This window comes from Arachis hypogaea, chromosome 5 (genome assembly GCF_003086295.3).
Source record: "Arachis hypogaea cultivar Tifrunner chromosome 5, arahy.Tifrunner.gnm2.J5K5, whole genome shotgun sequence".
Classification (NCBI taxonomy): Eukaryota; Viridiplantae; Streptophyta; class Magnoliopsida; order Fabales; family Fabaceae; genus Arachis; species Arachis hypogaea.
In genome coordinates this window covers 107,889,757-107,917,552 of record NC_092040.1, presented here as the reverse complement: position 1 = coordinate 107,917,552, position 27,796 = coordinate 107,889,757, and the positions used below count along the sequence as shown (strand labels likewise).

The following is a 27,796-nucleotide window of genomic DNA, read 5'->3' as shown; positions in this document are numbered from 1 at the left end:
TCGATGAAACTAATTTTCCTGATGGTTCTTTTAATAATAGAACTGGGTTTTCAATAGCTTTATATTTTGGTATTTCTGTTTTTACAATTTTCTAAAATAAATCATCAACAGAAATTCTTTCTCTGTTTTAAATATTATACTATGATGGCTATTTGTTAAAGCATAATTTATTGCATATGTAATTGAAAAAGGTTCATCGTCTTGTTCCATTAGATTCTTTCTATGAAATTTATAAGCTAAACTTATAGATCTTCCAAGGTTTTCAATTGATAAAGGTATAGCATATCCAAGATGGGCATTGAATTTAACATTTACGTTTGCCAAGTTTCCATGAACAATTCCAATTATTTGATCTATTGGGTCATCAGTAATTCTTTTGTCACAGATTGCTAAGCTTATTGGTGAATTAATTCCTTTCATATATGTAGATTTGATTAAGACTTGTATAGTACTGATATGAATCCATCCAATTTTAGATCTTTTTTGTTGATCCTTAATTTTCTCAATTTGTTTACTCAATTCTTCATCATTTATCAAAGCTATTTTAAGTTCTCCATTGGCGGATTTTATCTTTATAGGGGCTTCAAGTTGAATTTTTCCATAGTATATTATATTTTTTCTATTAAAAACTTCTTTTAAAAGATTTTGTTTATTAAAATTTTCATTTGATTTGAGATTTAATTCTGTTTTTAGAACAGCCTATTTTTCATTATCTAATAAAGCAGTTAATCTATAATAATCAGATTCTTCTGTTAATTCTAAGCTTTCTAAATAATTCATAACTAAGAGATTAGGATAAAGGCGTACCTTTCTGGAGAAAAACTTCCTTTATTTAGTATATTTTACATAAAATGTTTTTATCTCCAGAGGGGAGATTGTAGATACTAACTCCAGAGGGGAGTTTAGAATTGGTTTTTCCTAAGGGAATTCTTCTTCAAACTATAGAATCGCCTCGGCAGCTTCCTCCTTGCTCTCCTAGCATATGAGTACTCTTAGCCTCCTGCTTTCTATTGTTTGATGATTTCTACAATTGCCTAAGCATCCTATTTATAATAGTTGGGTTTGATGGACAATTCCCATCCTTACCCTTCTTATGACGTCATTGCTTACGTCATTGTTTGTTTTCTTGCACCAGCTACATCGTTGGTGCTCTATGACCTAAGTGCTTACGTCACTATGTAATAATGTTAAGAGATGCTTCAGATGCACTGTCCTCCTCTTTTATCATGTGACCCTCAGATGCATTGTCTTCTTCCTTCATCATGTGAGTTGATTCCGTTTCATTATTGCTTTCTTCAGATATCTCTGAGGCACATAGCTGGCACTTGTGGTCTTCTCTGTCTTTTATCAAATAGCAGAGATTCCTCTTTATCCCTTCAGGAAGCTTTTCTAAAAGTCCAGATAAGTTGTAGAATGCTGATTCAAATTCCACCAAGAGTCTCATCTCTCTTTCTTCAATTTCATTTCTTTTACTGGACACAAGCAGAGTATTTCTACTTTTATAATTAATCCTTGTGTGAGATTCCTTCGTTATTTTTTGAGTTCTTTCAAAGACCCTTGCTAATGTGCTGGCTAGCCTTCCTTCATGACTGTAAATTGTTAAATCTTGAATCTGATCAATTGGTTGAAAATTTCCTGGGAAGACGGACATGAATATTACTTGGTGTGCTGGAACCAAGCATTCTTCTTCTTCATTAAAAATAGGTTGACTGTTTGTAAATTTTAGGGATATATCCCTTGGATTTACATTGTCAATCATATTTTTAAATCTCTTTACTGCATCAACGAATCCTGCAGAAAACTCACTAATAATTTTTAGATCATTAAAAATTAAAATTGTATCAATTAATCCATACTGAAAAAACTGATAGGTGTCAGACGGGAAAGCATCTGGAAATATAACTAGCTTTGTTAGCTGTTCTTTGGCAATAGGATAATATCCCAAAATTGCCCTTTTTTCTTCAGTCCAATTCAGGACTATGTTAAGGGTTTCTCTGAGATTTGTTCTACAGACCCTTTTCTTTTCCTTGATTTCTGCCCTTGTAGGAATGTTTCTTATTATCCCTGTTCTCTGGGTTTGAATTGGAGCTTTATCTGCTCTTTTTAGGGTTTGCTCTAGATGGAGAGCTTCATATTCCCTGAAGGATTCCTTTGCCTCTTCCAGTGTTAAAAACTCTCCTTTATGAATTATCCTTGATTGATGTGTGAATGGTGCTACTTTTTCCCAGGCATCATATACTCCTTTCATGGGGCCATTATAAATTACATAATATTTTTTATCTTGGGTAGATTTTTTAATAATTTCATCAATTATTTTATTTTCTGAAATTTTTTCTTCACCTGATTTGTCCACCATGCTTAGCTGGCTGAACTCTGATGGTTTTGCTTGTTGTGTTGATTTCATTGCCTTAATGGCCTTCTTGAGAGATTGGATCTGTGTCCTTATTTGCTGGCAATGCCTGCATTTTTCGAGTTCTTGCTCATATTTTTGAATTTCTTGATCTAATGCGTTGTAGACGAACTCCATTCTCTTGTTAATGTATCTGCAATAACATTTTTGTCACCCTTAATATATTCAATTTTTATTGGATATTGTAACAAAAATAATTGCCATCTTACCAATCGTCCATGATTATAATCAACTTTTAAATTATATCGTATGAAATCTGTTAGGTAACTTGAATCTGTCCTTAATGTAAATTTTCTGGATAGTAAATTAATTTTCCATTTCTTAAGAGATTTAATTGCTGCTAGAGTTTCCTTTTCATGAGTGGTATATCTCTGTTCTGTTGGAGTAAAAGTCCCTGAAATATACCTACAAAAGTAATTCCTTTGGGGAATATTTAGAATCTAGTGATTCTTGTTCCAAACTTGTTATAGCTTTCTTAGCTTTTAGACAACCTGACCAGGTTATGTCTGAAGCATCTGTTTCTACTATTAAATAGTCATTTTCTTCTGGAATATAAAGTTCTGAAAGTTTTTCGCATAATTCTTTAATTCTTTGAATTTGCATACTATCTTTTTCATCTCATTTCCATTCTTTTTTAGTACTTATTTTTGGAAATAAGCTTTTATTGTATTCTGTTATATTCTTTAAAAATCCTTGATCAGAAATATAATTTATACATCCTAAAAATCTTTGTAATTGTTTTCTATCTTCTATTTTATTAGGAAATAAATTTACCTTTTCTAGAATATTTGGTTTAAGTTTTAGCTTTCCTTGGGTGGATAGAATTAATCCAAAAAACTATATTTCTTGTTTTGCTATTCTTGCTTTCTTTTTACTAAGAACTAATCCTTTTTCTTTACATCTTTCTAAAACTATTAATAATTTTTGAAGATGATCTTCTTTATCCTGTTTTGTAAAAATTAGTATATCATCAATGTACACTAAAACAAATTCATTTAACTCTTTTAGATTTTCTTTCATAAATCTTTGATAAATACCTGGGGCTTGTTTTAATCCGAATGGTAATACATTCCATTCATAGAGCAACACACTTGTTGATTCTTTTGTTGGGCAAGTAAAAGCAGTTAATTTTTTGTTTTTTCGTCTAAACGAAGTTGCCAATATCCTGATTTTGCATCAAGAGATGAAAACCAAGTTGCTCCTTTGATTTTTTCCAAAATAGAATCTTTTCTTGGAAGTTTATGAGCATCACCAATAGTTGCTTCATTCATCTTCTTATAGTTAATAACCATTCTTCGTTTTCCCCTTTTAATTTCATTAGTGTTTTCGACATAAAAGGCTGGAGCCGCATGAGGACTTTTACTTAATCTTATAATTCCTTTTTCCAAAAGATCTCTACATTCTAATGAGAACTCTTCTCTATCTCTTGCGGAATAAGAAATTTTATTTGGAACATTTATCTCTTTTGTAGGATCTTTTAATTTAATACTTACTAATTCGTTATTTGTATTTTTAATATCTAAAGGATTTTCAACACAAATTTCATCCAAAAGTTCTTCTATCTTTATTTCAAGATTATTTTTTGGAATATTTATCTGAAAGTATAAATTTAAATAACATGTCTCTAATATAGAAAATATTTTAAATTTTAGAATCTTATCTATAGTAGTAGTTGGTACTTTTATACGTTTTGATTTTTGATTGATTGAAGAATCATGTGGAGCTTTTAAAACTATATATGTCAATTCTTGAATGAATGGATGATATAGCTTTAAAAAGTTATTTCCTATTATAAAATCCATTCCAGAATCTAACATATATATAGATGGAACAATGAACCTATAATTTTGAATAAAAATTTCAGCCATCTCTGCTTTTTGGTCAATTTTATGTATTGATTTGTCAGCTATTCTAACTCTTAATGGTTTCTTTAATTTTTTCCAATCAAGTTTTATATTTGAACTAGCAAAGCATTGTGTTGCTCCAGAATCTATGAAAGCATTTATAAACTTTTCTGTTATTTTTATAGTAATAAATGTGGCATTATTACTCAATCTCTGAGTCTGTTTCTGAGACATATTCAAAAATATAATTTAAGTTATCATCAGATTCCTCTAATGGTTCCATGAAACAAGACTTAGCAATTTCTATTTGTTTAGTAAGATCCTTTTTATCCTTCTTTTTCGGACATTCATTTGCATAGTGTCCTTCTTCTTGGCAATACCAACACTTGCAATTTTCTTTTTTATTCGGGCAATAGTCATTTTTTGTCTTTTGTTTTTATTGTTATTATTCTTTCTAAAATACCTCTTTTTTCTCCAGTTTGGATAGTATTTTCTTTTTATAAATTGATATTTTCTTTTTCTTTGAAAATTTTTATTAAGACCATATTTTTGAGGTATCTCTTCATTATCCTGACAGCAAATTCTAATTATATTTGCAAATCTTTTTTGAGTCGCTTCTTGCATACAACGTTCTTTTATTTCCTCTCTTATTACAGATGTTGCTCCACCAAAATTATTTTCAATTGTCCCTCTATTTATTTCTCTTATAAATCTTCCCATTATAAATTCATTAGCAGGATATGGAAGTTTTGTTATATACATACTAAGATAATGATTTTTATCTTCTTCTTTTAATTTGTAATAATGTATTCTATATTCACATATATAAGACTTCACATTACATAAATCATATATCTGAATATTAGCTAAATGGTTTTTTGCTTCTTGATATTCTTTATTATAGACTTCTTGTCTATGATCTATAATATTTTTTCCAAAAAATTCTTTATATAGAATCATCATTATATATAATATCTTATCATAAGCTGTTGTTTTTGTTGCTAATTCTTCTATTATTTGGTTTTCTATTGATGTCATATAATCTCTTATAGTTCCTTTAGTATGAAACCCTATGTAATTCCAAATGTCTCTTCCAGACAATTCACTAAGTTTTGGATTAGTAAAGGCTTCTAATAAGAAGGAATTCAACCAGTTTTTGAAAATTTCTTTTTTCATTCTTTTTACGGTCTAAGTCGAACATTCTTTCTCCTTCCATTTCCTGGATTTTAGGGACGTATTTTGATGGTATTTTTGTATACTTTGAATCTTTATTTATAAACTCTTTTTTAAAAGCATAATTATCAAAACCTGTTTCCCATTTAAATTGAGATTGATTATCCTTAGATGTTCCAGCTTCATTTTTTACTTGTATTGGAATTGCTGGTTCTTCGTCGCTTGAATAATCTAGAATGTGTTCTTCATTTTCTATATTTTCAGAATTTACTAATTCTTCTTCTATTTGAAATCCCTGTTCCATAATATTATTTTCTTGAGCCATTTTTAATTGTTTAAAAAGCATTGTAACTTCTTCTAATTTTTCTTCAATATTCATAATTTTAGTGGTGGTTTTACTTTTAAATCTGTTATGTTGATTATATTTTGAAATTTTTCTTCTTTGGGATTCTCTTTTTCCTTATTTCTTTGAAATTTTATGGATACTAATATTTCTTCAAGCATATCTACTATAGAATTTAATTGTGGGTTAAAAGTATGATAAAGATGTGGGGAATCATTTTCATGGTAACATTTTTTAGAAATTCCGTGTGAAAAATAAGTTTTTTCAGGTTTTTGAAGTCCTTCAATAAAACTTATAGTAAAATAAAGATTTTGAGAAAAATCATTTTGTATTGATTTTAAGAATTCGGTGTCATTACAGTTGACATTAATTTTTTATCTATTAATTTTGATAATTTAATTATTTCTTCTCTTAAATCTTCTAATTTACTTTTTTCTATTAGGTGACGCTTTTCTTTGTGAAGAGTTACGGTTTTAAGTGAAAAGTGTGGCTTTAGAATGTGTGGTCTGAATTTTGCCACATAAGCATATCTTTAAATCTGTATAGCTTTTTGCTCGGTACACTATAATTCACCATCTATAAATTGTATTTAGAAATTAGAACTCTAACCATTACTATCTTATATATCTTTATTATTGCTACATTATCTTGTACCAGCACCTAATGTTGCTAGTTGACTAGTTGTTTAGCAAATTTTTTTACCAATGTTAAAATCAAGTTAATAAGGTAAATTTTTGCTATTTTTATCAAGACGTTTCAAATATGTCAAATCGCGTTGAAAGAAAATTGTTACGGAGCATCACAAGTCTAGCCTATCTAGCCGACGGGTCGGGACACCACTCCTGACCCAGGCCTCAAATTATCCCTCACAAGGAAAATTCAACGGGTCGGTTCCTAGCACCCGACTCGATCGACGTCCGACTTCTGCCACCTACACAACCCAACGCACCATGACTAGCAAACCGGTCGGGTCGACCTCCTTGGGACAATGCCCGAAACCCCGACTCGATGTCCGAGACGACCTGATCCTCCCACGTGGATGGGGGCAGCTCACAAGCACTCTGGCCAGTGGGCTAGGTCATCTTTGGACCCGCCCAGCACAGTATATAAGAGGAGAGGTCAGCACTCCTCCCAAAGTACACATCCTCTTATCTAATTTGACTGTCAACTCGTACGAACACTGACTTGATCGTCGGAGTGTCCTTGCAGGTGGTCACCCCCTCGTCACACCACCTCCGGCGTCTCCAGCTCACACCTTGGTCTTCACTCTACGTTAGTTCAGAGTCTCACCCATTCACCTTTTCATCATCACCCGACTCGACGAGTACTCGAGATTCTCCGACAATGAACAAAAATAAAATGACGTGATACCTACAAAAATTAAGTTAAAATAAAAAGAAAGTTACTTAGAAGTGAGAACCATAAGTCCAATAAAACAAATAGGTCAAATATACCACAATAATTGGGGGATGTAGACCAAACATTGTTTTTTTTATGAATTTAACTAATTTATCTTAAGAACATAAGTTAAAAGTACACATTGAAATTTTTTTATTAAAAATACAAAACATTTAAATTTTTAAATTTTAATAACTTTATTTTGAATTTATTAAAAAAATATTTACAATTTTTTATTAATAATAATCTTATAATATAATTTTAGTAAACATAATATCTATTAGCTAAAACCCTTCTTTTATTGACTCCATTGTTCACAATGCCTTAATGCCTTGAGGTCCACTTTATAGAAGTCCTGGGAGATAATAATTACTACTTAATTAGTAAGGAAATATATGATTGTTGATGATCCAATGTTTAGTAGTAATGATAGAGAAAAAAAATAACTCAAACTTACTTTATTTAATATTTATTAATTATAATTAAATAAGATAAATTTAAGTTGTTTTGGTCTTTTTTTTTTTTTCTCAAACATTATCAAGATTCGGTGTAATAATGTACAACGGATTGTGCAGCTACAAGTAAGTAGTTAAGTACTAGTAATTTCTAAGATTAATTAATTAATATTCTATAAAATTTGTTGTTATTGTTACAAAAGTCACACTCACTGCCTTCAACCAGTTTTTTGTACAGTAGTCTTAAACAAGAGGATGTAAAACTTCTGATCCATAGAGAAATAAAGAAATCCTCCAACTGAATGCGTCACAAAAGACCCAAAATTAGTCCCCACAATGCAGTGCCATGCCGGTCCATAAACCCCATCAAATTCCTGGAAAAGGAAAAAAGACGAAAATAAAACCACCAAACAAATCCATCTACCAATCAATCACAAGAAACAGACACTTAACGTTTAAACTTGCATAGTTGCACACGCAGGGGAGGGGATGGAAATTGAAAGGCGAAGTCCCAAGTCTTGAACTTAACAACCGCAAGAACAGGTGCCATAACTCAGTTTTTCAATTCGTAGTAAGAGGGACAAGCAAGTGAGCTTTACACCTTTTTTGAGTTATTTCTCTTTTTTGAAATTTACTAAATAATAATATTATAAAGACATTAATTAAAATTAGATATTTGCTTAAAGTTACAAAATATTATTTAATCTTAACTTTTAATTGAAGAATAATATTTTAAAAAAAATTAAAGGATAATAATTTTAATTTATATTAGTAAGCATTTTTAGTTAATAATCAAACACTTTTATCTCTGCGTTTCAGCATTACATAGCTAATATTTTTAGATATTACTCGCTAATTGCAGGCCAGAAAAATAAATGTGCTGGTCCAATATTATTGCTCAAAAATTAAAATTTTGTTATATTCCTTTTATTAAGAAAAAAACTTCTTGAGATATTTGTTAAGCATAATTATAGTAAAGAAAAAATATTCTTTCAATCAATAAAGTATTTTTTCATGCTAAAAATACGAACAAATAGACTCAACCCAAAATAATAATAGTAATAATAAAAAAAATGAAAACCCAAGAAGTTTAAAGTACCATAATAATAATGCAAGAAGAAGAGGTAGTGTAATCTAACCTTCTTGAGGGTGCAGGCAAGGGTCTTAGATGTGAACTTTTCCATGCTATCAAAAGCTTTTCTGGCAGAATCCACAGCATGGATCTGCATAAAAGGCGGCATATCCGCTGAAACAACTTTTACCCCATTCACTGCAAACACATCACCCAAATCCACCTTCGATGATCCACCACAGAAGGATCTCCTCCTCCCACCACCACAACCATTGTTAGAAGGAGGAGGAGGAGCCAGTGAAACAGAGTGCCTCTCAACTACCTTGACATCCTCAAACTGAACCCCTCCATTACTGTCATCAAGCTTCCTCCTTTCCTGTTCTCCCTGGCGTTTCTTGAGCTTCTCTTTGGAGGGTGCTCTCTTTGAAGGCATGTTCCTCTCTTTCTCATTCCTTGGTGGCCTCATGACAGCAATGCTGTCCTTGGAGAAATCACATATGGAAGAGGATAGCAAGGCCTTGGACTTCAAGTGAGGTGGCGATGGTGGCGGTGGCGGTGGCGGTGTCGGTGGAAGAGAGTGCTTGTGAGGGGAAGGTGGTTTGTGGGCTATGGCTATGTTCGACAAGTGCTTGAGAATGAAAGAAGGCTTATAATAAGGAAGAGTGAGATCTGGGTTCGGCGTTGGGTGGTGAGAAGTGGGATGGGGTTGCGGTGGTGGCGGTGGTAGTGGTAGTGGTAGTGGTAGTGGTGGTGCAAGCAAGTTGAGTTGTTGTTGTTGGGAAGTGGAGCGGTGCGGCATGGTGAAAGAGTGGGAGTGTGTGTCTATTTGGGAATGGGAGAAGAGAGGGGTGGGTTGTGTAACTTTTGTTTCTGTCTGTTGCCATTGAAAAGGGAAACAATAAGTTTTGAATGACGTAAACTACTATATTTTCAATTTTTTTTTAGAATAATTACCTCCGATTTTTTCTAAAATAAAATAAAAAAATTAATTTTTTTTAAAATTATATTTTTTCAACTTTAGTTTTTTTAAATATGATTTTTTTATTTAAAGCAAATTTGAACTTTACTTCAAATTTTAAAAAAATTGTTACCTCAAATTCTTATACGTGCTGAGCATGTGTCAAACATGCAAGCAAATACGTATTCTGCGTGTTGGACAAGTGGTAAACGCTGGTTGGATAGATTTGCAACACAGAGCCTGCGAGGTGAGTCTTCTGCCTATAAAACCGGAACTTGTTATTATTTTCCTGTATTATGAGAGAAGTATTTTCTTTTACTGTTGGTGTCATGCAGGGCATTGCAAATATAGTGATTTACCACAATAGTGAAGTTATACGAAATACATACGAGGGCGTGAGCTTTGCTTGTGAGTACATTTTTGTTTGTGGTTCTGTGCACTATAACATTTGTGGAACTACAGTATGGGTTTTGTCAAAGCATAGAGAATGATATTTTAAAGAGAGTGAGCAACATTTTCTATCAGAGTCCTATTGTCGTATTTGGCGGCTTGATACAGTTTAAGGTTATGCCAATCGTTGACGAAACTAGTATTCAACGGATGTTTCATATTCACCAACAAACTCAGGTGCAACATCCAAGGATTGAGTTGTATGTTGAGTTTGAACATATAACTGCGGATGAGGTTCAACATGACCCAGATGTGCAAGATGATAGAACTGAAGCGTACAAAGGAATGAACAATGATAGCGACGAGGAGTTCGAAGCTATGTACGAAGTCGGTGACGAGGACAAGGACGGCGATGGGGAGGTGAGGCAGTTGTGAAAACTTTAGTGGTTTCACCCGCAATCAGTCAACCGATGGATATTCCATCTTCTATGTGTAGCTTGGATCTTTACACGATGCATGCACCGAAATTTCCTGAATATGCGAATATAGGTACGTGAGCAATGGGTAGTATGTTTCCTTAATTTTGTTTTGACGGATCGATGAGCGACAATTTATTCTTTTTATAGGTGTTGCTGATATTGAGGATGGAGAGTTCATAATCGAAATGAAATACGGTTCTAGAAAATCAGTCATTGCGGCAATTCGGAGTTACACTATCTTTAGAGGAGTCGATTACGTTGTTTATGAATTCGAGTCACAGACGTTCTATGCAAAATGCAAGAATGATGGGAATGTATGCGATTGGCTTATCCGAGCTAGCTTGATATAGAAGAAAGTTTGTTGGAAGATTTAGGGATACAATGGGAGGCACACGTGTTCTATAGGAACGATCTTACAGGATCACTCCAAGTTGGACTCGAACACAATTGCTGAGGCTATGAAGCCATTGGTTGAATCCAATCCATCCATAAAGGTGAAATCTATAATTGCGAAATTTTAGGCAATATTCAACTACATTATTAGTTACCAAAATGCTTGGTTGGCAAAGCAAAAGTCAATAGCCAAAGTTTTCGGTAGATGAAAAAAATCTTACCAAGTTTTGCCTTTGTGGTTCTCTGCAATAGTTCAGAAGATGCTTGGCTCATAAGTCCAAATAGAAACATGACCCCTGTATAATGGGAGTGAAGATGTGACAGTGTTAGGATATTTCATCGGGTATTCTTGAGTTTCAATCCATGTATAAGAGCCTTTAAATAATGCAAGTCGCTGGTTCAAGTTGACGGCACCCACCTATACAAAAAATATAAAGGTTGCCTTTTTTGTTGTAGTTGCACAAGATGGGAATCAAAACATTGTGCCGATTGCTTTTGCCATCATAGAGGATAAAATCGCTGATGCGTGGCACTTTTTTCTTAGTAATTTACGAAGGCATGTTGTAAGAACAGACGTCGTCAGTACAATCTCTGATCGTCATGAGTCAATCCAGACAACAGTAAATAGTAGCAGAGGTTATTGAAAACCTTTGAGAGCATGGTGGATGTTTTATATTCGGCACATTAGTAGCAACTTCTTAAAGGAATTCAAGGTCCAGTATTTGTAAAAGCTTGTGGTCAATATTAAGTATTCAAGGACGGTGGATGAATACAACGTCAACTACAAAAGGTTGCAAGAATGAGGAGAGGCATATGCCCGTTGGTACGACAACATCGAACTACCTCAGTGGGTATTAGCATTTGAGGAGGGACATCATGGGGTCACATGATGACAAACCCTGTGCATTAATTCAGTGTTGAAGGTTACCCGAAATCTGTCTGTCTTGGCGCTCATCTGAGTAACATATTAACGACTGTACGATCTATTTACGTGGAAGAATACTGAGGCTCACCAGCGCAAACGTGCTAGATTTACTTACTCTGAGTTTACTACTCAGCAAATAGAAACAAATATGCAGCGTGCAAGGAACATAGTCGTGCACCGATTTGATAGAAGAAATGAGGTGTTTAAGGTGCGCAAAATGTCAAACAGAAGAGTGTTAGTAGTTGATCTTGTGTGAAGCGACTATGGGAATTTTTAGGTGGAGCAACTTCCATATCGCCATGTTATTGCGTGTTGTGCTAACCAGTACCTTGATTGGCAGATGTATGTCGGTGATATATACAAGATGTCGAAGATTCACAAGGTCTACAGAATTGAATTCATCCTGTTGGGCTACACAGAGATATAGTCTGATTACTTGTGATCGATGATGGTCACGAATCCTGCCTTGAGACGAACGTCAAAAGGTCGTCCCAAATCGACTCGCTTTCTGAATGAAATGGATTCATGGGAAATGCGTGGTCCCCGGGTATGCTGTCTTTGCAGGAGACAAGGTCATAGTCGTAGTAGATGTTCGCAATGTGTTGAACCGAGTGGGATTGATGGCAATGGTGGTTCATATGGTTATTTTCAGTTGTAGAGGTTCATTGTTCGTTGTAGTTGGATTCAGAATTTTTAATTTTATGTATTTTTAAGTTGATGGATTTGATTCTCGATTTTGAAGCTCATGATTTTATAGATTAAATAAACTAAATTCGACTCGACTGAAGATTAATTACAACTAATACAAAGATTAAAATAATAATGAGTTCGACTCAACTGAAGACACATACAACTAATACAAAGATTAAATAAAGTAAGTTTGACTAAACTGAAGATGAGTGCAAATAATACAAAGATTAAATAATATTGAGTTTGACTCAGCTAAAGACGCATACAACTAATACAAAGATTAAATAAAGTAAGTTCGACTAAACTGAAAATGAGTGATACTAATACAAAGAGTAAATAGACTAAGTTCAACTAATCAACTCATGGCTTCTTCTTAAAAAGTCACATCCCCTTGTTCGCTATCTTGTTCACACTCGACGGAGTAAACCTATTCGGTAGACGGATATCTGTCCGTAGGTTGTACTGATGACCAACTGCATGTCCCTCTATTGGACCTAACCCACCTGCTTCTGTCGAAGCAGAATGACCAAGGATATACTCTTCAACAACCTCCTTTGTCGGCGAATTCAAGTCAAGACCGCTCGGAGCCTCTGTTGGCACATTCAGATGACCTCGATCAATTTCAAGATGTGGATCGATGCAACCACTCGCTTGACTATTGAGTGTGGGGGTACGATGGCTTCGACGAGCCAAACCATCCATCGATACCCGGTGTGACTGCAATGACTGCTATGATGGCATTGCTGGAATGATATCCTCCTCAAGAGGATCACCACTAGCAAGAAAACGATGGATTAACGCATCATTCGCAAACGTATCTGCCGGTGGTTACATTGGAGGGAAGTCTACAAACTCGAATCCTAGATGGCTATGCTCGTTGTGAAGCAAGTTGTGGTGCTCGCTGTGGTGTTGGCTGTGATGCAAGCTGTGATGCGACGATTAGCCATCATGGTGTAATGCAATTGCTGGCTATGATATGAGCTGTGATAGCTTGATTAGCCATGATGCAAGCTGTGGCGTTGTCTGTGATGGTTGAGGTAGTTGCGAGCGATGATAAGAAAATGGCTGAAACACTACATAAGGTTGTGCTGGCCGCTGGGGTGGTTGTTATGAAATGAACTCTGACAACTTCAGGTACATCCAGAATAATCTAAGGTACCAACTACGGTAATCAGTAGACAAGATAAAGTCGGCGATTAGTTGCAGATTCCTATCTTGCAACCGACTGTTGTGGTGGTTACCCCATTGCTGAATCCATATGTCGAGTTTGGTGATCCAATCATGGCACCGTACTCTCCGAAAAGTGTAACAATGCTGGTAAAGAGGGATGGCCTATGATGCTAGAGGAGGGACTGTGCATACCCGTACTGGCAAACTACTCGATCTGCAGGATGCCATTCGACAAACTCGAATGAAAGCAACAGCCTTACCGTGTCACACCCATCAAAGTGATGATGTAGTTCAGCCGGATGATGATGTCGAGGTATGGCCGCCAGACAAACTGCAAAATATTACATGGGTTATTCTCAAGATGCATTAACGATGATGCACTCCAATTAAGTTCTTTCTTAAGTGGTTTATTCTTTTCCTCTAATGTTGAAAATATTGATTCATTAAAATGATAATCTGCAAATCGAGGTTTAAACACATCTCCTATTTGTATCTCAAGATACATCACTATAGAGGAAAAATCATATCCCACATAAAACTCTCAATTTTCTTTGGGATCCCAATTTGGTGTGAAAAGGTGGGACAATTGGAATATATATCGCACACCCAAATATTCTCAAATGAGAAATATTTGGCTGCTGGCCAAAAGCTAATTGTAGATGAGAGAATTTGTGGTAACTTGTTGGCTTTAGGCAAATAAGTGCTGTAGCATATAAAATGGCATGCCCCAAACAGAGGTTGGGAGAATTGTTCTAAAAAATAAGAGTATAGCAATCAATTGGAGCCGTTTAATAAGTGACTCTGCTAGTCTATTTTGTGTATGAACATGAGCTACTGGATGTTCAACACTTATACTATTGGCCATACAATAAGCATTGAAAGCTTGAGAGGTGAATTCATTAGCATTATCAAAACGAATTGTTTTAATTGAATTTTCAAGAACTACGCTTTTAATCGAATAATTTGAGTAAGTAACCTCGCAAACGCTAGGTTGCGAGAAGACAATAAGCACACATGTGACAATCTCAAAAATGTGTCTAATATGACCATAAAATATCTAAAAGATCCACATGGTGGATGAATAGGTCCACACACACACACACATATTCTTGAATCCTTTCTAGGAATTTAGGAGACTCAAATCCAATATTTACTGGTGATGGCATTAAAATTAGCTTTCCCTGAGAACATGCAGCACAACAAGATTCACCATATTTAAAAATCTCTTGGTTCTTTAGTGAATGTTCATGAAAATTTTTAATAATTCTCCATATCATGGTTGTTCCAGGATGATTCAATCGATCATGTCAAATTAAAAATTTATTTGGGCTAATATACTTCTAGTTTACAATGGCATGCGATTCAATTGCACTAATTTTAATATAATATAATGCAGATGATAGTGAAAGTAACTTTTTAATATAATCTTTTTATTTAAATCATAAGTTGTGATATATAAGTACTCATAATTTTTCTCATTCATTATTTCAATATGATATCCATTTCGGCGAATGTTTTTAAAACTCAACAAGTTTTTTAAAGACTTAGTAGACAATAGTGCATTATTTATTATGAATTTTGTTCCTCTTGAAAACAAAATTATAGCTCTTCTAGAGCCTTCTATCACATTGCTTGAGCTAATAATGGTATTAACATATTATTCTTTTAGTAGATGACGGGTAAAATATATTACTTTTAAGAATGGTATGCAAATTTGCACTATGCATAAGGCAAATATCTTCATTATATGTTGCTATTTTCTTCAATAATAATAATAATAATAATAATAATAATAATAATAATAATAATAATAATAATAATAAAATGAGTAAAAATACATGCACAATAATATTATATTTCCGATTGAAATTTTTTTCTAAAAGACACTGTACATAGTATCATATACTAAAAATTTATTATTATTATTATTATTATTATTATTATTATTATTATTATTATAGAACTTAACACATTTAGTAATTTTTAAATTCTTAAATATAAGTAGTTGAATCAAGATAAATTTTGACATTTGATATCCGTGATAAGTAATTGTTTCTAGATATATTAAGAGTATTGAATTCAAAATAAGAGAGCTTTAACATAATGAAAATTTATTACTTGAGTCTTCCTAAATTTTTATCAGAGTTTCGTACTAATAACGCGTTGTAAAATAAATAAATTAAAAAAATAAATATAAAATAAAAAATATAAATAGAGATCTCTAATACTAGTATTAGCTAAGAAAGAGAAAAAGAGGATATTTTATTAGTTTTGTGTTTTTTTTTTCCCTAGTGACTGTGTATTTAGTCTAAGATTATGCTTTTTAGTTTTTATTTATATATGTGTAGGGTTAATTTTTTCTAAGACTTGAAAAAATTACACGGGTTCATTATTAAAGGTGCGAATGACTCAAATGATTTTGACGGGAGAAATATTTAATGATCATTCATATTGCAACATATTATATATATATATATATATATATATATATATATATATATATATATATATATATGTATTGCTTATGTTTATTCAATTATATATTGTGTTTCTTATTTTGACAAATAAATATTTAAATTGTATAAATTTATTTTTTGCTAAATTTTTAGTTATTAGTAGATCATTTATTTTATTTTTGTGTCCATGATGTATTAATTGTAGACTTTGGTTTCGGCTTTTCACTTTATAAGAATATAAAAGAATTTTTTTATTATTCCAAAAAAATATTTTTTTAATTGAAAAAAATTTAATTAAAAAATATAACTCTTTTAATTATTTTGTATAATTTAATGAATAAATATATTTATTATTTAAATATAATTTTATATTAATAAAAATAAAAATATCAATTATAAATTTTAATTTATTTAATAAAATATTTTAAATATTAAAATTTAATTTAATTTTATAATTTTATTAATTTATTTTAAAGGCTGAAACTCAATTTTGAATGGAATTCAATTTAATTTTATATTATTAAAAGTTTTCTGCTAGTCTTTCGGTTCCAATGATTATTTACTCGTTAAAAATCCATCTCCGTGCCCAGTGGCGTTTCCAGTGTGTGAGCCGCCGTTGGTCCGTCAGACATTGAACAATGGTGACGGCATACGGATGAGCTATTGAGCCATGTGCATACTGGAATTTCGGTCACAAATATGAAACACCACTTTTATTTCCATCATCTGTGAAATTCGTCCATCTTTGTAAGAGGAAGAAAAAAAATAAAAAAAATAAAAACGTTAAATTAAAATTATAGCACTGCGAGATGGATTCCCCATCCGAATTTTCTTCCTTCCCTCCATCCCAGACCCAGTTGCCTCCTCAACAAAACCCTAACCCTATCGTTTTCTTGGATCCCAACTCCGATTCCTTCCCAAACTGGGCTGAAAACCCTAACCCTAACTTGCAGAACTATCTTTCCTTCACCGTCCCCAAGAAGAGGAGGCGCGGCAGGTCCCAACGCAACCCGGCGTCGTTTCGCATCCCTCTCGACCCCAATGACGCTTCCAATTCTAACAACAACAACAACAACGGTTTTTCGTCTTCCGCTGCGGCAGTCCCCGTTTCGGCTCCTTTGTCGAAAGTCGTCATCGGAAACCCGCCGCCGCCGCTGTCGATGACGATGCAGTACTCGGTGCCTGACAATTCCGATGAGATTATTGTGATCAACAAGGAGCCGAAGACTGAAGCCTTGATTGCCCTCAGCGCCGGGTTTCCAGCCGATTCGCTAACCGAGGAGGAGATCGAAGCGGGGGTTCTCCCGGTCATCGGAGGGATAGAGCAGGTGAACTACACTCTCATTAGGAACCATATAATTGCCAAATGGCGCGAGAATGTGTCCCAGTGGGTCTCGAAGGAGATGTTTGTTGACTACATACCTCAGCATTACCACGCTCTTCTTGACTCCGCTTATAACTACCTCGTCTCGCATGGATACATCAATTTTGGAGTTGCACCCTTGATTAAGGAAAAAATTCCATTGGAAATGAGTAAACCGAGCGTGATCATCATCGGCGCTGGCCTGGCCGGATTGGCGGCTGCTAGGCAGCTGATGCGGTTTGGCTTTAAAGTAACGGTCTTGGAAGGGAGGAAGCGCGCCGGCGGACGAGTTTATACGAAGAAGATGGAGGGAGGGAATAGGGTGTGTGCAGCTGCGGATTTGGGCGGGAGTGTTTTAACTGGTACCTTAGGGAATCCTCTTGGCATTGTAGCAAGGCAGTTAGGTGATGTGCTTCATAAGGTAAGGGATAAGTGTCCACTTTATAGTCTCGATGGAAAGCCAGTTGACCCTGATATGGACGTAAAGGTGGAAAATGCGTTCAACCGTTTGCTTGACAAGGCAAGCAGGCTTAGACAGTTGATGGGGGAGGTATCTATGGATGTGTCCCTTGGTGCGGCATTGGAAACGTTTAGGCAAGTGTACAAGGATGCGGTGAATGATGAGGAGATGAACTTGTTTAATTGGCATCTAGCCAATTTGGAGTATGCGAATGCCGGTTTGTTGTCCCATCTTTCGCTAGCGTTTTGGGATCAAGATGATCCATATGATATGGGAGGGGATCATTGCTTTTTGCCTGGAGGAAATGGGAAGTTAGTTCAAGCTTTGGCCGAGAACGTGTCTATTCTATATGAGAAAACTGTACATACTGTTAGATACAGTGGTGATGGAGTGCAGGTTATTGCAGGAAATCAGGTCTTTGAGGGTGATATGGCATTGTGCACTGTTCCACTAGGAGTGTTAAAGAAGGGGTCCATCAAATTTATACCTGAGTTGCCTCAAAGAAAACTTGATGGAATAAAAAGATTGGGTTTTGGTCTACTGAATAAGGTTGCTATGCTTTTTCCTCATGTATTCTGGGAGACGGATCTTGACACTTTTGGACACCTTACTGATGATCCAAGTCGCCGTGGGGAGTTTTTTCTGTTCTACAGTTATGCCCCAGTTGCTGGTGGTCCACTGTTGATTGCTTTAGTGGCAGGGGAAGCTGCACATAAGTTCGAGAGCATGCCCCCAACAGATGCAGTCACACGTGTTCTTCAAATTCTCAAGGGTAACTCCATGAAAACTGTAACCTAGATTTCCATTCCCCTCATAATTAGATAGTAGATTTTCTGGATACCAATGGTACCTAAACAAAGGGGAAAATGAACCACAAGATAAGAAGTTGCAAGTCTGTCTTCGAAATATTTCAAGCAGCTGGCATGATTTCCTGAGTTCCCTGTGTGCTTTGCTTGGTCTATTTATTTTATGCAAAATGTATAAAACCTAAACTGGATCATTGTTATAGCATGGAAACTCCACCACTAATTATATTGTTAAACTTTATTTGCTATTTATGTAATTATAGCATTTTCTTTAGTATATATTGACGAACCCACATATCCTTTTTTTTAGGGGGGAAAAAAAGATTGTCGTATTTGTGTAGGCTATATATAACATCCAATTCTTGTATCAATATCAGTTAGTATATCAGACCTTTTTGAATGTTTTCCACAGTAACCGTTGTGAAGTTTGGCTTAAAACTATTCCTAATCAAGTATTTTATGAAAATGAGTCAAACGTTACTCAATTTTCATTACTGTTCTGTTTAGGATAAATTTATGACACATGCTTTGTCTGTGTGCAGGTATCTATGAACCAAAAGGACTTAGTGTTCCTGAACCCATCCAAACTGTCTGTACTAGATGGGGAAACGATCCTTTCTGCTTTGGTTCTTATTCTAATGTTGCAGTTGGAGCTTCCGGGGATGATTATGATATTTTAGCAGAAACTGTTGGGGATGGTAGACTTTTCTTTGCTGGGGAGGCAACCACTAGGCGCTATCCTGCTACCATGCATGGGGCTTTTCTTAGTGGTCTTAGAGAAGCAGCAAATATGGCTCACTATGCTGATATTCGATCCCGAAGATTGAAGGTTGATAGGGCTCCTTCAAATGCTTATTCTTGTGCTTCCCTTCTTGCCGACTTATTTAGAGAACCTGATATAGAATTTGGAAGCTTTTCTGCCATTTTTGCTCGGAAGAATGCAGACTCCAAGTCACCAGCAATCTTGCGGGTAACATTTAGTGAGCATAGAAAGAAGAGTCATGAAGTTGCAAAACAAGACCAACAACAGCACTCAAACAAATTGCTTTTTCAGCAGCTTCAGTCACATTTTAATCAGCAGCAGCAGCTTCATGTTTACACTCTACTATCAAGGCAACAGATTCTTGACCTAAGAGAAGTAAGAGGAGGTGATGAAATGAGATTGAATTACCTTTGTGAAAAGATAGGAGTGAAGTTGGTGGGAAGAAAAGGCTTGGGGCCTAGTGGTGATTCTGTCATTGCTTCCATTAAAGCTGAAAGGGGCAATCGGAAACCTCTTTCAACATCTGCGATTATTAAACCAGGTGGGTGATAGTACACATTAGTTGTCCAAGATTCTTTGCTTATTTTCCTTTTCTTTTTGTTTCCATTTCTGTTTATGTGTGGATTCTTCTTCAATGTAAATAATACTTCTCGTTGTCTATAAAGGGGTATCGAAACTAAAAGCCGGCATTATTAAGCGAAAGCTAATCAGGTTTGTGCCTAAATTGTTGATGTTTATTTATATTATTCATGTTCTGTTGGACATGATGATAACTCTAGTTGATTCTCACAGGAAGGCGAAAGTGGTGAAGAAAACCCATGGATCCTTACTGCACACTAGCACAAATGTGGTGAATACCACTAAAGTAACGGAAGAGAATAGGACAGATCAAGCACTTCCTGGTGTGCCTGTTTTAGGTAATTGTTTGTCCAAAATTCTTGATTAAATTATGATAATTACATTGCATTACGTTAAGTGCTGGCACATAGAATGTGCATTGTCAAAATGATTTGGCGTCTTTCTCATTCCCTAAAGCCATCAAAACTAGTGAACCAACTGGATCAAAGTTCTATGGCAAACCTGACAAACCTGACATTCATCAGCATCATCAGAACAATGCAAAAATAGATATGGAACAGAGTCAGAGCTCAGCAAAACAGTCAACAAATGACACACATTTAAAGATAGTTAGCCCTATGTTACATTGAGACATGCAACATAATTATTGTAGTAATTCTATTAAGGACTGTTTTACAAACGGATCCATAAAAAGGATTGAACTGAACCTCAAGGGGAGCTTTGGGCTTCCAAATAGGTCTATTAAGGTGGAAGCACTGAATGAGGTTCTGTTCAAGGAATGATTTAGGAACTGAAGGTGTGATCTGCAAGAAAACATTTCAGATTGATCTAAAGATCAAAACCTATTATTTGGGTAAAAACAATGGATTTGAATTAAAAGCACCCAAAAGAATAACTAATTTTCTGAGCTCCATATTCTTTTGATTTTAAAAGGAGGGGGAGGTGAAGTTACAAGAATAAATAGACTGCTGTACAATCTTTGCGTATGTTCTCATGAGATATGAGACTCATTCTGTTTGCTAGAGTTAAGGCCTGTAATCCTGTATGTATGCTTAGGCTTTGAAATCAAACTTGATACTTGTTGCCCTTCCTTTTTACTCTACCATTTTGCTATACCATGGAAAGATAAGGGGTCATAAGGCTAAACTGATCAGGTTCAAATTTAAATGGTCAGGGTACCATATTCCTTCCACCCCATCCTTCTGAGATTTGGAAAAAAATGCGAGAACATATTGGTAATTTCTAGAAATATCTAGTTGGTAGGGGCAAACATATGGATGAAGCCGCACGTGTGTTGCTGTTAAAGCTCATGTAAAACCCAGCCAGCTTCTTTTTCTTACTAATCACTTTTTTCAAACAAATAATGTAATTATTTCCTTTTATTGGTCTTTTAGGGTGCCCCCAACTTTTAAGCATAAATGGGGTAATTTAGACATGGTATATGATAAGACAGTAGAGTTTTGTTAATTCATGTAGTTGATCCCACCTAATGGTGGGGCAAAGCTTTGTTGTTCTAGTAGTTTCCTTGTTTTTGTTGCTTGATGCTTTGGATTATATGGTATCCTCCCCTTGTTGCACCTCACTTTAAATAATTATCTTTAGCAAATTTCTTTAGGTTTAATTGTTCTGTTAGTTTTTATAGTTTTACCAAATTTTTAATTAGGACTTACAGTTTAAAAGTTTGTAATTAGATTCCTGTACTAGATAAAAATTTGTAATTAGATTCTTACTAATTATTTTTCAGAAAAAAATGCAATAATCCTAGAATATTTTCTTTTAGAATATTCCATAATTCATCCTACATCAAACACAAAAATGAATATTCCAAAAAATAGTTGTATTTTTAACAAAAGAAAATAGTTAGAAAAGGCCTAATTGGAATTTTTTTATCTAATATGAGGACTTAAGTACATACTTTTAAACTATAAGGACTTAATTAAATTTTGATAAACTATAAAGACCTACAGAGTAATTAAAGCCTTTTTCTTATTGTATAACTAAAACTGTCAAGTGTACATGCATTATATTTATGTATGTCTTTTGTAGCTATGGTTTTTGTTAGTATGAATTACAAAACTAACTAAAGGTATTTCTAGGTAACTCCCAAAGTGGCTTGTCAAATCCGTGAAGCGAGCACCTATATTCATCCAGGAGGTAAGACACCAAACATCACCAATTCTTATAGTTTTTCTTGTATATGATTTCCATTTTTAAAGGATTAACTTGTCACGTTAAGGGGGAGGAGTTCAATGAATTTCATTTTAAACTATAATGAAAAAGACCATAGAGAATAGAGAGTATGTTTGTTGAACTCCAAAAGAAGACTTCTTTTTCATCGTTTTGAATTTTTTTATCATGTTTGGGTAATTGTTATGTAAGTGATTATGGCTGTCCAAATTTTAAGTTTCTTTTCCTCTCCTTTTTATTTTTATTTTTTTTGAAAAGGTTTTTTGTTCGATGCACACATTATTGTGTTTTTGCTTGATAAGTCAATAATATAAATAATAACTGTCTTTTTTTAGTAGTTTTATCACATAACAACAAAAACAAAGTCTTGTCCTATTAGATGTGGTCGGCTACATGGATCAAATGATGTAATTGAGTTTTATCATGAATTATGTCTACGGAGAGATCGTTTACATGTAGATATCGTTTGACCATTTTATAGATAGTCTTTTTAGATCTTTCTCTGCCTTTCACTCCTTATTCATCTTCCATTTCATTCACCTTCCTAACTGGGTGTTTTGTTGGTCTTCTTCTCACATGTCCAAACTACTTGAGACTCGATTCTACTATCTTTTTCATAATAGATGCTATTCTAACTCTCTCTTTTATATCTTCGTTTCGTATTCTATCCAAACGTGTATGAATACTCATCAATCTCAACATCTTTATCTCTGTTACACTTAACTTATGTTCGTGCTCCCCTTTAGCCGCCCAACATTTTGTACCATAAAGTATAGCCAGTCTGATAGCAGTGTAATAGAATTTGTCTTTTAAGTTTTAAAGACACTTTTTTGTCACATATAAAATTAGACGCACTTTGCCATTTTGATCAACCTGTTTGGATTCTATAATTTACATCCTGTTCAATCTTTCTGTTATTCTGTATGGTGTATCCAAGATACTTAAAACTTAACTTTTCATAGGATGTGTTCTCCAAGCTTCATCTCTGTATTAGGGTTTTACCTTCGGCTGTCGAACTTACATTTCTTATATTCTATCTTGCTACGGCTTATGCGCAGACCATACACTTCTAGAGCTTCTCTCCATAAATTCACTTTTTTATTTAGGTCTTTTATTGAATTTCTCATAAAGACAATATCATCGGCATAGGTGTAACTCAATATCAATAAGAAATTCCTCTGTCATACCACCTTGAGTTTTCACGCTAGTTGTAGCTCTATCGTACATGTCTTTAATTGCTTGAATATATGCGATCCTTACTCTCTTCATTTCCAAAACTTTTTATAAGACCTTCCTTTGGCACCCTATCGTACGCGTTTTCCATATCAATAAATATTATATGTAGATCTTTTTTATTATTACGATACTTCTCCATCATCTTTCTTAACAAGTATGTAGGTTCGGTGGTGGATTTGCCTGGTATAAACCTAAATTGATTTTCTGTTACTTGTGTCTGTTGTATCAGCCTTCATTCTATCACTTTTTTTCATAATTTCATGGTATGACTCATGAGTTTGATCCTTTTATAATTTTCGCAATTTTGTATATCTTCCTTATTCTTGTAGATTACCAAGGTATTATTTCTTCATTCATTTGACATCTTCTTTGACATTAAAATCTCATGTAAAAGCTTGATTAACCAACTGATGTCTTTCTCTCCAAGGCCTTTGCAAACTTCAATCAGAATGTTATTGGGTTCTACTGCCTTGCAATTTTTCATCCGCTTTAGAGTCTCTTTTACCTTGAAGTCTCGAATCCTTCGATAGTCAATAGTAGTCGAAGTTTTGATTTTCTTCCCTCATGCATAACCGACCAAGGCTTAGAAGAGTCTTCTGTCCTTCATTAAATAACTCGTGGAAGTAGCTCTTCCACTTTTCATTGATCTTCTCATCTTGAGCCAAAACCTCTCTATCTTTATCCTTTATGCACTGACCTGATCTAAGTTTCTTGTTCTTCTTTCACGGCTCTTTGCGATTCTATATATGTTTTCTTATCTTTCCTTCGTGCCTAAAGGCTGGTAGAGACTCTCATATGCTCTTGTTCTTACTTCACTTACAATTATTTTTGTCTTTCTTAGCCGCTTTATATTTTTTTCTGTTATTTGCATTGCGGCACAAACACCACTCTTTAAAGCACTTTTTTTTTTGTCTTTATCTTTTTTTGTACACTCGCATTCTACCACCATGACTTCTTGTCTCTTGGTCCTATTCCTCTATATTCACCAAAACTTTTTTTATCACACGAAAAGAGTTTTTTTCCGTACAATCCAAACAAAACAAATTATCTCGAAATCCCTTAAGTTAAAACATTAATACGTAAATTGATTTTCACATAATCAATTATATAGTAAGTGTTTGTTTAAATCTTCAGGGTGCAATTTCATTAGAGATCTTGATGACAATGTCAGAGCGTGTTGGCTTTCAAATGAAAAAAGGGTATCTTTCTACGGGACATTGTTTTGCCAAGACAGGCACCAGTAGTATGTCAAATTTCATTCATCAACCTTGAGGTAGCTTTCTAGATCCAACTATGCTATGCATATACCAAAATTAAGTCACCATTTAACTAATTCCTGTTCGAACACATATATACAAATATATGGTGGCTGATTTTTTATGTGCGCATAATATTTTTTTTTTATCTGATTTTGTGTAATCTAATTGATAAAATTGAAGATGGCCTCTTGCTAATAATACCTTTGGTGTTTTAATGCTGCTAACTCGCATCCCACAAAATATATGCAGCTAACTAGCATCCTACTTTGAGGGTGGAAAAAATACCAAAACAAAACAAAAGGAGTCGCCCTTGATGAGAACCACAAGCTTACATCATAGTGGGCGTCAACAAATAAAACGGAGGAAGTAAAGGCAGGTGGGCGATGAAGCCAGTTTGTTTTTCTTTTTTAAGTGTGCAACTGGTGCTGGGGTGTTTCGGAGATGTGTATGAGATACTTGGACAAATGAAGGTGGGAATAGTGGTTCTTCTAGAATACATCACTCACCGTTTAAGTCAAGTTCAATGATAATTTAGTCATTGGTATTTATTCCATAGAAAATGTTAGGATTAAAGTAGTGTGTGCTCCATTTCCATAGTAGGGATTCAATCATTTTTTTTCCTGTATGTAAGGATTTGATTAATTTTTAATCGATAAAAACTTGATTGCAATTAAATTATGATTAATTCTGTATAATATTTTTCTTTGGCCGGAGTAATAGTTACTTTTTCACTGTCATACTTTTCACAATCTCTTCTACTTTTGTTGCCTGAACTTTTTGCAGCCTTGCTAATACAATAAAATCATGGCGTCTCCTTTACAAACAATTGGAAAGTAAAAGTAGGCATGGATGAGCTTGATCAACTTGTCAAAGAAAAGGGCATATTAATGGATCAATCTGGACCTGCATCAATCTGTTCAACCTAATTTTGCTTCTACATCGTCGCTAAAACACATTGCATCCTCAATATTAGAGTGTCTTTTTTTTCTTTAATAAAACTATATCGCCATCACGTTCAGCAACATAGAACCAAAACTATAGGACAACCTAAGAGAGCATAATATGATGAAAGTTGAGCAACATAGAACCAAAACTATAGGACAACCTAAGAGAGCATAATATGATGAAAGTTGTAAGCTGTATTCGAGGGAAAGTAATTGTCTATGGTTGGCCTTCATGGTAGACACTTGGGGACCGAGAGGCTGTAGCTTAACCTGTGACGAATGTCAGCGGTTCGAGTTTGCTTATCTTCAACTCGTGAACTTACCCGATAAGATGCGCTCTGGCATATGCGTCTGAAATTCTACACCTCAAAAGTTTAAAACACTTGAATTTAAAAGAGTTTTGCTAATTCAACAAGGGAGAATGAAGTTGAGAACCAATAATTTAGAAACGTTTGACTATTTTATTGAAATTCTACACCCAAAAGTTGACAATCAATAAGACAATGACCCCCTTTTATTTTCTTACGCATCCATAACCTATAATTCCTTTCGTGCCCACTGTATCTTCTCACTCTTGCACACCCATAAAGTAACCTCTTTTTACCCTTTACTATTTCATTGTGCAAATAGTATTGACTCTGGAAATTTTCATTGGTATGTTGGGTACATGACTCCTATGGTTTAGTACACGGCCTATGTTCTAACCAAAAAATTATAAGGTTGTTGACATTTGTGTTGTGAATTTGTTGGAATTTAGAATTTCATTGTACAAAAAAAAAAGAGTTGGATATTGATTCTGGGAATTTTAGTTGCTACTGTTAGAGGGTACATGGTTCATGTGGCGTCCGAAGAATTGAAAGGTCGGCTCTGATGGCGAATCCCATTGCCCGCGGGTATGATTAATCTGGAAAACATTATTGAGGTTTGTAACTAGTTTAATTTCTTGTATAACTAAATTTGTGAAAAAATATATATTGATAGTTTTCTAGCACACAAAGAGGTAATAAATAAGTTAAATGCGGGCATGATATTGTGTTGTAAATTTGTAGGAGTTTAGAATTTCATTGTGCGTATAAAAGTTGGATATTTATTCTGAGAATTTTGGTTGCTGGTGTTGGATATTTTTGTAGGAGTTATTTTGTGGCAAACAAGAATTTGATTTTATTTTGGATTTGTTTAGCTTCTTCCTAGAGTGGCCACTGGCCACGGCCTCCCATGGACATTTGATGTCCATGCATTATACAAGGTTGAAAGCACTACCCTCCCCATGGCACCTTGCATGGGCCATGCCATTTAGGATTTTGAAACATCAACAAGCCTCGTAGTTTGTAACCTATTTGCATAACTTGTAACGACCATTTATTGTATTTATAACTAGTGGAAAATACTAATACCAAAAACAAAACTAGCGGAAAATGCTTATATGCAGTTAAGGAAATCCAAATATAATTAAACTAGTTTGGAAGAGTGTTGTTGGTTTACTTGATGTTGATTTCATAATTCTAATGGTTGATAAACTAAGGAAAACAAAATCAGCATCATCAAGCCTCAAAAAGTCAAAATCCTATAACAGGTTGCAGAACTTGTAACTACCAACTATGATGTTTGTAACCGATGACAAACATATGTATACAGTTAATAAAATGCAAACCTGATATCCCGTTTGGCTATAAATATAAAATACCAATGAAAACCAACCAAATCTAGGAGTAATTTTGATGTAGACATTTATAAAACAAATTATCTTTATAATTATAATTATATAAATCAAATGTGTGGGGTGTTATGGGAACTACTCAGCAATCTATATGCAAGATGTTGTGTTCTAATTTGCAATTGAAGTTTACACATGATCAATATAATGAGATTAGGTGTTTAGGTTACGCAACTCCACTCTCAATCTTCAACCATGAATAACACAACTCCTTGGCTTTAAAACCCTAGGAAAAGAAAAATCTTAGTTACCTAACTCCACAAAACTTACAAATATGAATCGTTATCAACGTCATAGTTCCCCAAACATATTCATCTCTAATTCAACTC

At 34.3% G+C, this 27,796-nt stretch overlaps 2 protein-coding genes across 3 annotated transcripts; one reads left to right on the top strand and one right to left on the bottom strand.

The window, feature by feature from the left end:
- Positions 1-7,762: 7,762 nt before the first annotated feature.
- Positions 7,763-9,568, bottom strand: LOC112803968 (uncharacterized). The gene is made up of 2 exons (XM_025847412.3): positions 8,763-9,568; positions 7,763-7,997 (listed from the first exon to the last, which is right to left on the bottom strand). The coding sequence occupies exons 1-2, from the start codon at positions 9,492-9,494 to the stop codon at positions 7,842-7,844; spliced, it is 888 nt and encodes a 295-aa protein (XP_025703197.1). The 5' UTR covers positions 9,495-9,568; the 3' UTR covers positions 7,763-7,841.
- Positions 9,569-16,658: 7,090 nt separating this feature from the next.
- LOC112802589 (protein FLOWERING LOCUS D) lies at positions 16,659-25,484 on the top strand. Of its 2 annotated transcripts, XR_003202448.3 has the most exons (7): positions 16,659-18,751; positions 19,328-20,089; positions 20,214-20,259; positions 20,341-20,465; positions 22,224-22,281; positions 24,685-24,823; positions 25,059-25,484. XR_003202448.3 is itself a non-coding variant. In XM_025845856.3 (6 exons), exons 1-5 carry the CDS (start codon positions 16,966-16,968, stop codon positions 22,253-22,255), a joined length of 2,751 nt encoding a protein of 916 aa, XP_025701641.1. In that variant the 5' UTR covers positions 16,659-16,965; the 3' UTR covers positions 22,256-22,281; positions 25,059-25,484. The 2 variants fall into 2 exon arrangements, 1 of the variants encoding a protein (XP_025701641.1); XM_025845856.3 differs by lacking the exon at positions 24,685-24,823.
- The last annotated feature ends 2,312 nt before the right edge of the window (positions 25,485-27,796 follow it).